At 38.1% G+C, this 13,494-nt stretch overlaps 1 protein-coding gene across 2 annotated transcripts in view; it reads left to right on the plus strand.

The window, feature by feature from the left end:
• Positions 1-7,215: 7,215 nt before the first annotated feature.
• LOC124360901 (organic cation transporter protein-like) overlaps positions 7,216-13,494 on the plus strand; it is a 43,506-nt gene continuing 37,227 nt past the window's right edge. For both annotated transcript variants that reach the window (XM_046814889.1, XM_046814890.1), the window contains exon 1: positions 7,216-7,332. In XM_046814889.1, coding sequence (XP_046670845.1) covers position 7,332 — 1 coding nt within the window. In that variant the 5' untranslated portion in view covers positions 7,216-7,331. The remainder of the gene's footprint in view (positions 7,333-13,494) is intronic.

Genomic DNA, 13,494 nt, shown 5'->3' on the forward strand with positions numbered 1-13,494 from the left:
TCTCGCAGTCTAAGAGCACGTAATAGAGTAGCTTTGAGTATGTCTTCTGTGTATAATGTTAAGACTTTTGGATTTCCTCATTCTCTTAAAGTCCTATTTGAGAGGTTATTAAGTGAACAGAGTGCTTTGCCTCATAGAACGCGACACAGTCTAAGCTGGGGGAAAACGCATTAAATCCTGGATTTAGAGCCTTTTCCCTAATGGGTTTCCAAAATATCCTCAAAGGTTTATCAGTAAGAGGTTTATCAATATTATATATATATATACTAATATGTCTTAGAATAACATCCAAGGCGGTTGGTTATACGTTACACGTATTCTGCAAAATCTGTTTTCCAGGTATAGATAACACACAACTAATCAACAATCATCTCACAACAGTTCCAGGACGAGGTGTAACACAAGTAAACATGTGCTGCATTGCATACAAACTGGAATGTCGGAGCTGCATAATTGGCTCAGGCAGATTTTGAAGGTATTGGAACCGAGCTGGGGTTTACCTTTATCGACTACACAGCACACCTGCATGAGTGTTTCTGAGAAGGAACTAGAAATCTAGATTAGACTTCATAAAACAAAAGCGTGTTCTAAAATGTGTAATAAAATTTGCAATCAGAAAACATAAAGCTTGATATCGGCTTTAGAAAAACAAACTTCATGACTTTATAAATGTTTTCCACAAATATACATTTATTGTATAAGATTTACAGAATAAAATAATCAACTGTATATATCATTACAACACATTGCAAACAAACAAAACATAAGTAACACTAGCATTAGATTTAAAAAGCTTTAAACAAAATAAGAACACAATTTAAAAAATATCCACTACATTTGCAATTTTTGTTGGAATTAATAATTGTAATGTTTTAGAAAGCAATACAATAAAATAGTGAGATGCTTGAGACTATGGAACATGATCTACGAAGTCAAGGGTCTCACTTGAAATATTTTTAAACTCACGTTTGTACAATCGTTAAACATGTTCGGTACGACTTTGAGACTGGCATTCACATCAGGAGTATCGCAGGGCTCTATAATTGGACCTGTGTTGTTCCTGTTTTACGTCGACGATCTCGGACTAAAGTTTTCGATTTTTTAGTATACAGAGGATACGTGTACGGTACACATCGTGTTATTGACGCATCGATGCATGCTACACACATCCTGTCTAGATTTAGCTGCAATAAATTTAACTTTTCCACTTCTTGTTGTCAACAGTTATTACCTCTTAAACACAGTATAACTTCAGAAACGTTACATAGTATCTCTTTGTTAACAAGCAGTTCTCTTTCATAGTCAGTAAGAGCACTAATTATAAGTAGTGTAAGTGCCTTCTGTTATATTTTTACCTTGGGCTTCTTTCTGATTCACTCCCATTTTCGAACATATCTAAACGAGATGATTAAACTTAAAAAAAGATTTGGTAATATACTTTTGTGAAATAATCTGAAATTTATTTTTATCGTTACCTCGTACATTTATATATAGAAGGCAAGCCTTCTAAGGTGTCCTAAACATATATTATGCTGTAACGATTAGACCTGTAACAAAGTAACTAAATACAACCCCCCTAACACACATACTGGAAGTAAAAAGAGTTCTAGAATTCCAGGGAATTGAAGTCGACCGGCTTAGGGACAAAAAGTGTTTAGCCACACATATTGCAATAGGAAAATTATAAATTGAAAATGGAATACCTTTCATAATTTTATGGCCTTTTACTAATAAGGGTAGATATATGTGATAATTTCCACCATTACAACCCATCGTTCTGATCTCGACCGTGTACAGAGCGCCAGTGTACCATTCCCATACAAAGGGGTATTCCAGCAGTCGAGTGATGATCGTCTAGTAACAACCCACCGTTCTGATCTCGATCGTGTACAGAGCGCCAGTGTACCATTCCCATACAAGGGGGTATTCCAGCAGTCGAGTGATGATCGTCTAGTAACAACCCACCGTTCTGATCTCGATCGTGTACAGAGCGCCAGTGTACCATTCCCATACAAGGGGGTATTCCAGCAGTCGAGTGATGATCGTCTAGTAACAACCCACCGTTCTGATCTCGATCGTGTACAGAGCGCCAGTGTACCATTCCCATACAAGGGGGTATTCCAGCAGTCGAGTGATGATCGTCTAGTAACAACCCACCGTTCTGATCTCGATAGTGTACAGAGCGCCAGTGTACCATTCCCATACAAGGGAGTATTCCAGCAGTCGAGTGATGATCGTCTAGTAACAACCCACCGTTCTGATCTCGATAGTGTACAGAGCGCCAGTGTACCATTCCCATACAAGGGGGTATTCCAGCAGTCGAGTGATGATCGTCTAGTAACAACCCACCGTTCTGATCTCGATAGTGTACAGAGCGCCAGTGTACCATTCCCATACAAGGGGGTATTCCAGCAGTCGAGTGATGATCGTCTAGTAACAACCCACCGTTCTGATCTCGACCGTGTACAGAGCGCCAGTGTACCATTCCCATACAAGGGGTATTCCAGCAGTCGAGTGATGATCGTGTTAGTAGACAACCCTCGTTCTGATCTCGATAGTGTACAGAGCGCCAGTGTACCATTCCCATACAAGGGGGTATTCCAGCAGTCGAGTGATGATCGTCTAGTAACAACCCACCGTTCTGATCTCGAGTGTACAGAGCGCCAGTGTACCATTCCCATAACAAGAAACTATTTAGCAGTCGAGTGATGATCGTCTAGTAACAACCCATTCTGATCTCGATAGTGTACAGAGCGCCAGTGTATTCCCATACATATTCAGCAGTCGAGTGATGATCGTCTAGTAACAACCCAGTTCTGATCTCGATAGTGTAGAAGCGCCAGTGTAATTTACAAGTATTCCAGCAGTCGAGTGATGATCGTCTAGTAACAACCCACCGTTCTGATCTCGACCGTGTATAAGCGCCAGTGTACCATTCCCATACGTATTCCAGCAGTCGAGTGATGATCGTCTGGTAACAACCCACCGTTCTTGATATACAAGCGCCATACCATTCCCATACAATATTCCAGCAGTCGAGTGATGATCGTCTAGTAACAACCCACCGTTCTGATCTCGATTTCAGCATTGTACCATTCCACATGATCGTCTAGTAACAACCCACCGTGATCTCGATAGTGTACAGAGCGCCAGTGTACCATTCCCATACAAGGGGGTATTCCAGCAGTCGAGTGATGATCGTCTAGTAACAACCCACCGTTCTGATCTCGACCGTGTACAGAGCGCCAGTGTACCATTCCCATACAAGGGGGTATTCCAGCAGTCGAGTGATGATCGTCTAGTAACAACCCACCGTTCTGATCTCGATCGTGTACAGAGCGCCAGTGTACCATTCCCATACAAGGGGGTATTCCAGCAGTCGAGTGATGATCGTCTAGTAACAACCCATCGTTCTGATCTCGACCGTGTACAGAGCGCCAGTGTACCATTCCCATACAAGGGGGTATTCCAGCAGTCGAGTGATGATCGTCTAGTAACAACCCATCGTTCTGATCTCGACCGTGTACAGAGCGCCAGTGTACCATTCCCATACAAGGGGGTATTCCAGCAGTCGAGTGATGATCGTCTAGTAACAACCCACCGTTCTGATCTCGATAGTGTACAGAGCGCCAGTGTACCATTCCCATACAAGGGGGTATTCCAGCAGTCGAGTGATGATCGTCTAGTAACAACCCACCGTTCTGATCTCGATAGTGTACAGAGCGCCAGTGTACCATTCCCATACAAGGGGGTATTCCAGCAGTCGAGTGATGATCGTCTAGTAACAACCCACCGTTCTGATCTCGACCGTGTACAGAGCGCCAGTGTACCATTCCCATACAAGGGGGTATTCCAGCAGTCGAGTGATGATCGTCTAGTAACAACCCACCGTTCTGATCTCGATAGTGTACAGAGCGCCAGTGTACCATTCCCATACAAGGGGGTATTCCAGCAGTCGAGTGATGATCGTCTAGTAACAACCCATCGTTCTGATCTCGATAGTGTACAGAGCGCCAGTGTACCATTCCCATACAAGGGGGTATTCCAGCAGTCGAGTGATGATCGTCTAGTAACAACCCATCGTTCTGATCTCGACCGTGTACAGAGCGCCAGTGTACCATTCCCATACAAGGGGTATTCCAGCAGTCGAGTGATGATCGTCTAGTAACAACCCACCGTTCTGATCTCGATAGTGTACAGAGCGCCAGTGTACCATTCCCATACAAGGGGGTATTCCAGCAGTCGAGTGATGATCGTCTAGTAACAACCCACCGTTCTGATCCCTAGTGTACAGAGCGCCAGTGTACCATTCCCATACAAGGGGGTATTCCAGCAGTCGAGTGATGATCGTCTAGTAACAACCCACCGTTCTGATCTCGATCGTGTACAGAGCGCCAGTGTACCATTCCCATACAAGGGGGTATTCCAGCAGTCGAGTGATGATCGTCTAGTAACAACCCATCGTTCTGATCTCGACCGTGTACAGAGCGCCAGTGTACCATTCCCATACAAGGGGGTATTCCAGCAGTCGAGTGATGATCGTCTAGTAACAACCCACCGTTCTGATCTCGACCGTGTACAGAGCGCCAGTGTACCATTCCCATACAAGGGGGTATTCCAGCAGTCGAGTGATGATCGTCTAGTAACAACCCATCGTTCTGATCTCGACCGTGTACAGAGCGCCAGTGTACCATTCCCATACAAGGGGGTATTCCAGCAGTCGAGTGATGATCGTCTAGTAACAACCCACCGTTCTGATCTCGACCGTGTACAGAGCGCCAGTGTACCATTCCCATACAAGGGGGTATTCCAGCAGTCGAGTGATGATCGTCTAGTAACAACCCACCGTTCTGATCTCGACCGTGTACAGAGCGCCAGTGTACCATTCCCATACAAGGGGTATTCCAGCAGTCGAGTGATGATCGTCTAGTAACAACCCACCGTTCTGATCTCGACCGTGTACAGAGCGCCAGTGTACCATTCCCATACAAGGGGGTATTCCAGCAGTCGAGTGATGATCGTCTAGTAACAACCCACCGTTCTGATCTCGACCGTGTACAGAGCGCCAGTGTACCATTCCCATACAAGGGGGTATTCCAGCAGTCGAGTGATGATCGTCTAGTAACAACCCACCGTTCTGATCTCGACCGTGTACAGAGCGCCAGTGTACCATTCCCATACAAGGGGGTATTCCAGCAGTCGAGTGATGATCGTCTAGTAACAACCCACCGTTCTGATCTCGACCGTGTACAGAGCGCCAGTGTACCATTCCCATACAAGGGGTATTCCAGCAGTCGAGTGATGATCGTCTAGTAACAACCCACCGTTCTGATCTCGACCGTGTACAGAGCGCCAGTGTACCATTCCCATACAAGGGGGTATTCCAGCAGTCGAGTGATGATCGTCTAGTAACAACCCACCGTTCTGATCTCGACCGTGTACAGAGCGCCAGTGTACCATTCCCATACAAGGGGGTATTCCAGCAGTCGAGTGATGATCGTCTAGTAACAACCCACCGTTCTGATCTCGATAGTGTACAGAGCGCCAGTGTACCATTCCCATACAAGGGGGTATTCCAGCAGTCGAGTGATGATCGTCTAGTAACAACCCACCGTTCTGATCTCGACCGTGTACAGAGCGCCAGTGTACCATTCCCATACAAGGGGGTATTCCAGCAGTCGAGTGATGATCGTCTAGTAACAACCCACCGTTCTGATCTCGACCGTGTACAGAGCGCCAGTGTACCATTCCCATACAAGGGGGTATTCCAGCAGTCGAGTGATGATCGTCTAGTAACAACCCACCGTTCTGATCTCGACCGTGTACAGAGCGCCATTGTACCACACCCGTACAAGGGGGTATCTCCTAGCAGTCATCACTCATCGTTTATTTACTTTGGTTTATACGTACAAATTGAATGCTCAAATATATTTTACCTTTTTCAATACGTAGTCATGTAACGGGCTATAGTAAGCATTCCCGCCCCCTCCGAACAACACAGAAATTTCACTAAAATAACTATTAACAGCGCGATGCTGCAGCTAGGCCTAGTGCTATAAGTCATGGGACCTAGCGCAACACTAGCGAATTCTGTTGGCGGGTTCTAGTTATTAACCTCTGTGGGACTTCCTTTTGGAGAGTACCTTAACTTAGCCTTCCATAGGCTTACTAGATCTGGCTGTTGTTTTGATAATGACAGTGTGATGTCTAAGTATATAATAGGTGGATTTTTGCGGCTTTATAAGTAATTCTTAACTATCGTTATATTGTACTTAGGGTTACAAATGATCCGTATATATTTTAAAGTTTGAAGTTAATGCAAACAAAGATTGATTAAAATGTTTTTTATAAAGTGAAAAACGAGCAGTACTATAAAAAGATCAAAGCGATCTGTAGGCATAAACAATTGGGAACGAGTCAATATAATTTTCTTATTTATTAAGGAGCGAACATGTCCTTCTAAAAATAATATCGTTGCATATGTGTTCTGTTCGATAACTCTTGATAGAAACGTTCTAGAGACCTGAAACTCGGTACATCGATTCCTCTTGATGTAAGGAAGAACTCCATTGATTTTCGGGAAAAAAGATCAAAGTATAACAAAATTCTACGAAGCCGGGAATTGCTTAGATCGGTAAAGCCTTTCGTTAGGTTCTGTCGTCGTTCTTAAATGCTCTGTTAAACATGTTTATAATTCTGTATTGCCAAAAAAATTTTACAAAAAGTAAAAATATTGTAGTCGTTTATTTAACCAAAAGGAGGAGTTTAAAACTTAGTGGGGAGTCTTCTTTGAAGCTACGCACTATTTTAAACATTCATACGGAGATTTTTGCTGTGACAACATTATAGGATTATGTATATTTGTGTCTTTCGTGATATGCCCCCAAAAGACATATCACGAAATATAATAATAATAATAATAATAATAATAATAATAATAATAATAATAATAATAATAATAATAATAATAATAATAATAATAATATAATATATTATTGTGTCTTTCTAATTTAGCGCCCAAGGAAGAAATCCGTATTAAAGACAATGTAAGGATTGTACAGAGAATTCGCAATAACCGCTTGATGGTACTCACTCTTAGAGTCGTATATAAATAGCCACAAGCACCGAGATTACGTTTTGACAGCACCTTGACATGTTTTATTCCTCTTTGTTCCGAAGCTTATAAGACGCATTGTATAGAGTAAGGCGGCAGAGAATCGCTGCGCCTGCAGTCCTGAGTAGGCAGCACGCAGTACAGGTCCGTCTCTTCAGCGCCTAGCCACCACAGTCTGTGCCCGACTGTCCAGACGTACTGTCGCACCGCCTCCAAGAGTAAGTATTATACTACAATACTACAGTACTACACACCATACACTATAACTGGGGTCCTAACAAATTAATGATCTTAGATTTTATTATAGGTATTGCCCTATTTTTTAGAAATATTTAAAACGTACTTTGAAATATAATAAATAAATTAAATTGTACTTTGAAAAGTTAGTAACTTTGATCATCTAAAATCTGTCAACAAGATGGCAGAATCAATTAAAAGTGCCTCGACGTTCAAAGCGATTTTTAGCGTCCCAAGCATTTGATAGTCCTGACGAGTTTATGGCATAAGAGGAGATCTGTGAACGAAGCACTCGCTAAGATGAAGGCTTCACTTTCTGAAAGTGAGGCTGGAAGTCTGAAGATGAGGCTTCTCTTATTTAGGTCCCAGCATTTGCAGTGGCTCCCTGAACATATTACAAGTATTGCATTTTGTTCGTCTTTTAAGATAAGATGAAGGAAATTTCAATCAATACTAACTAGTTTGGGTTTCGATTTGTAGTTTGACGTTTAAAATTGTATGATGTCAAATAGTACTTGACGATTGCTATACATTTTGTGATGTTTTGGCAAAATATACTATTTGATTTGATCTCTAAGAAATTAAATTTATAGTTAGTTAAGTCTGTGTTTCAATGTTTCTAATCTTTTAGATCAACTTGATTGATTTTGAGTGCAGTTTTTACTATTCAACATATTTACAATCAATAGTTGCAAACAATTTTTAATTTTGAAATTACAGTAATAATAACACAGCTCATTGCTATTATTGTTACTATACAACAATTTCAGATATGTTACCTATTATTGTACTGTGGGACTCACAATAGATCTTGGGAAGCAATTGTAACCGTACTTGCGCATGTAATGTATCCATTCAAATATTTAGGATTCAGGTCTCAAAGCTCAAAATCAAAGTGGTTTTATCGAGTTCTATAGTTAATATAGAAGCTGTTCATCGAATGCTTTAACTGGATAAATTATATCGTCCAATTAAACTGATGTACATTGGTGCAAAATAGGGCAACTCACCTTTTGATTCCGGTAAATCGTCTTCTGGGTTCGTCTCTATGCAGCGATTAAAATGTCGGCAGTTTTCCACGGTTTACGCCATGAATGTCCCTTGCACACGCCGACCGCTATGAGAGTATATATATATATATATATATATATATATATATATATATATATATATATATATACAACGTTACTACGTTGGTACCGAATTGTGCATGATTCAATACTGTTGACTGACATAACATTGTGTTTTAGACAACCATTAAACATTTTTTTATGATTATACACTTTAGATTTTACTAAAGAAGTAAATCTTGATTGACTAAGTAATTAATATTTGTAATAATATTTGATCTTAACTAAAAGTTATCAATAAATTACATTAGTTCTCAGTAAAAGTAGTTTTACAATTGCAAAATTGAAAAAAAAACAAGAGACAGAATAGTCAAAATTTAGATTCACGATATTTATATAATATTCAATGATAAAAACACATTTAATGGAAGAATATTAAGTTTTATAAAGTTAAACTAAAACGATTGCATAACAATTAAAGACCCTCATTGTGAACCAAGAAATTAAATAAATTCATACATCACTGGTTCAATAATCATTATTTAAACACAGTTAAAATAATAATAAAATCATAGTAGTATACTTAGGGTATATGTTTTATTCGTACTCTGAGGAATTGTTCCTGACTCTATTCATTACAATATATGAGCAACATTTCATTACAATGTAATTTTAGTTTCTATTTTTATCATACTTTGTTAACCACTCAATATAATTAGCGATATAAAATATTTGCTCGCTAATTGTTTTAAAATGACAACCCAGTTAAAGAAAAATAATAATAATATGTACATTTTATTGAAATATAACATTCAGAACTAATATGTGTTTTATATTAAAACAAGATAGAAAATTGGACAGAATAGTACAGATAATAGGGGCGTTCTGTGTGTGGTCTGCTATCAGCAATATCTGCTGAATTGCTGAGTCAGGTCGTGAGGCTATAGAACACATACTCAACTGATGACGTTACTAAAAGTTGACCGGATCCATTAATAATTAATAGTTTAATGCAGCTGAGACCCTAGTAAAATATTTGCAGGGAAAGCCAAATGTACAGTTTTGTATTGTCTTCTCACCAATGTTGCATAGAACCGGCTTGGCAACCTCTCTCAATCCAAACATTATTAATATATCCAGTTACTATTATATAAATAATATGACCCGATTTATCTTTATCAAGATCAAATATGAGATTATGAGTTGGCTGTATATTTGTGTATATGAGTGTTAAAGTATAAATGCTGCAACCAAATGCTTAAATGCTGCACAGACATGGGAGGTTGTTTTGTTTTAACGGTCGTATTACGAAATTGGGGGGAAATCTCTGTAGGCAGCAAATCTAAGAAGTGTACATTTTGTGTAGGTTTCTTATCGTATTTTTATTTAAAATAAATCCATTTTTGTAAAACGATATTTACGGTTAGTTTGGCATTAGCACGATATCTCACTAAAGTTGAGTTTAGCTCCTCTTTTTCACATTCCGCTTAGAGCAGTGTCTGAAATTAGACACTGTAACAGACTTGAGTCCTGAAATCTGGAGTCTACGTCTGTATGAAGATATCCAAAAATGTCGAACACGAAGACGTTCAACAAAACGAACTCTTCGCAAAGAGCTCTGTCTGGATGCACAGCAGCCAGTAAAAATAAGTAAGTAATGTAAAAATTCAAAGGAAGTAACATTTTTAACCAACGTTCGCGCTCAATTTCCTTGCATTTCTGAACCATAACCTTAAACTTAACGGAATTCTGTGAGAGCATTAATAAAAAAATATTGTAATTTTGTTTCTAAACATTATTTCTCTGTTTAAGATGCAGAAAGTAATCTGAATAAAACTTAGTACTTCCATAAACAAAAACCTAAGAATATCTTTCAAATTTCACGTGTTCAAGAAACATCCTTGTGTATTGTTATTGCTGGCAATAAATGGCATTGCGATCTTTCAAATTCCACCAATACAACGTAATTGATATTTAGTATTGACCAAATATGTACCTAACTTGCAGAACTAGCCAAAGATAAAGTGAGATGTGTCCGTGGGGAACACTACATAAAAACATTATTTTTTTAACGATATACTCTGGAAAACATATTTCTATTCCCCTAAGATGGCTGAATACAATTAAATATTTAAAAATACCCAACCGAAAACTGCTTGTACCTTTTTAACTCAACACGTTTTGAATGGACGAGTTGATAAATAAATAGGGGGATATTTTTCGTGATAAAGGGAACCATTACAAATTAAATTAATTCTAATGCTAATTAACGCAAAAATGAATTTTAAAAATTGCATACATTATAATGGTGCTAATTTTAAGTGTTATATTTTATTTGAGAAACTTGTATTGAAATTAGACAATTATACGAGGATTTGCCAATTTAATTGTTTGTACAATATAATTGTTATAATTAAAACAGAATTAATACTGCGTTACTATATCGTTATAACGATTAAGTAGAATTGAAAGTGTAATGTAATAATAATGTACTCATTAATTATAATGAAATATTCGATAATAGTAAGTAGCTGCTCATCAAGTTGGCTTATTATTTGTCCGATCAAGCCGGCAGAATATCATTTCCAACAAATCGACCAGCTGATTAGATAACAGAACGCGTGCCTTGGTATTGTTTGAGGTTATGTTTGTATAGTCAAGAGATGTTTCCTTATGAAGGTAAATAACCTGCGTAATCACACTACGGAATAAACACAAGACAGCGGTTGTTGATAAAACACTCGTATCGGCGTTATACTCCGAAATACACACAGATTAGATACTTTGGTCATTCACTGGAAGATTCTCAAATTGTTTGCTCTAAACCGACGTGTTGACATAATTACGACAGCAAACAAAAATGCCCTAACCGAATGATGTAGCTTTATTGGGAAAGAATATTTATCTACGTGAATCATATTTTCCGATGGATCGGACTAATAGATTGTGAGACGTGTGAAACATTCCATTGGACTACGCATTGAACCTGGCGGTTAGCCGCTGAACCGGTCACAAGAACGATTACGTTGCAACACCGGGCAGCACCGGTTAGCGGAAATACAAACAATTCATGAATGAAAGGAGGCAATTTATATTTGACCTTGAGTCCAGCTGACCGCCCACCTGTAGCTTCCTCTCTTTACAGTCCAAACGCAATTTCTACGCAGATTCTGTTCCAATATACAAAGTGTGTGCTATAATTACGTTGATTTTTTTAAGGATTCGAATTTACTAAAAATATTAAATGAAATTAACTTTTAATAAATGTATTCACACCGATTACCTTGGTTTTCTTGGATTTAAAGTTTGAGGAATAGTATTTAATCAAATGTAAATATTAAATTGGATTAGTTTCAGGGCTGTAACTTGACTTATTTTTCTTAAGTAACTTAAATTTCAACTTTTGAAGCCCTTTTTATTCAGGGTATTTCTGAAATCAAGTAAAATCTCATTGAAAAGAATTTATATGATGAAAATATTCCACCTGTGAACATAGATCCACAAATACTTCTTTTAGAAGTTGAAGGATACCAAGGATAGTAAAAGGGTTCATAATTTCCTCACTGCGACAGACTTAATTGTTTCCATGTTCTCCCAGACATGTTAACAACTAATCATATAGCAGGAAGAAGACGTAAGAATGTTATGGAAATCTATTTTTACTCACAGAAGTAACTGTAGGTAAGTTTTAAGTGTTTCAATGTAACGGAAGTGGCTATATGTGACGAAAAAACGAATGTGAGGTTACTTAAGTCTGCGAAGCTCCGAAAGGAAACATTTTAGGACTTACATCCAAGTGAAAGAAAAGATACTAATTACCAAAAACAATTTAAAAATTTTGGGGAAAGTGGATTTTTTTATGTGTTGCATAAAAAACTTTTTTAAAGACATTTGTATATTTAAAAAAGCAATAAACAAATTATTTATATTTTTTATAACCTTTTACTTTTGGATATTTTTGTTTTACTTTTAGTTTTTTTCGCTTATAATGAAAAACAGAAACATAAATTTAAATACAAAATGTAAACGAACTGCATATCAATGTTCCTTGTTTCTTACTGAAAAATAAATCTACAATAGTGTACTTTACTTCAATAATAAATATTCTACATAGGTTTGAATGAAGGTGTGCACAACTAGCAAAATAGTGCCTGCCATTATAGGAATTTCAACTGGCAGATGCAGGGTTAAGTAATTATTGAATAGTAAAATGTGTCTAATATGTTCGCGTTGTAACATATTCCACTTTCACGTTTGTTAGTAGTGCAGCAATCGAAATCATAAAACAAGTGGCGTAACACGGAAATCGTATCCTGTTCCAAGAAGCTCATTTGAAGCTTCACTTGGAATTGAACACAATTTCTGTGCCAAGGGGTTCAACATGGAAAAACTATTTTTTTATCCTTTATAAAATAATAACTACTGAGTTTATCTCTACACAGGATTATCCCTTTCATTATTACAGGTTTGCCGTTTAACTTTTCCAAAACTAAAAATAGTTAATTTGGATATTTATCAACCCCTAACAATTAATTATATTAAAAGTTCAAGATATATTCTGTTCGTGACAATGTGGGCAGGCACAATTGAAATGGAAAATGATGGAGATGGTCTAAATACATGATTACTACAAAAATTATTTATTTTCAAAACGAGCTTAGTTTGCTAATAAATTCAATACTACTTTAAAATTGCTTGTAGTAACAGACTAGGAAACATCCAGGTTAAATCTTACGAAGGCTGCCACGGATTTGATTTATCCTTTTCAGTTTATGTGGATTAAGGACTTTAGTATTCAATTAATAAAGGATTTGTTTACAAATTACGTGGCTATGTGGGAGGGATTGATTCAATGTGAATGTTGAGTTTAGCTCCAGATCACCTTCCTCTTAGTGAAGCGTCTGGTATCTGGACGCTGCCGCAGACCCTGAAATCTGAGTCATGTTCGTCTGAAAAGGTTAAAAAAAAGTCGGCGACGAAGAAGCTGAAAACGAACTCTCCAGCGTTTTCGACATCAGACATCTAGACTACAAAATATAAAACTACAGCGTAATTTAGGTGAAGAGTTACTGT

This window comes from Homalodisca vitripennis, chromosome 4 (assembly GCF_021130785.1).
Source record: "Homalodisca vitripennis isolate AUS2020 chromosome 4, UT_GWSS_2.1, whole genome shotgun sequence".
Classification (NCBI taxonomy): Eukaryota; Metazoa; Arthropoda; class Insecta; order Hemiptera; family Cicadellidae; genus Homalodisca; species Homalodisca vitripennis.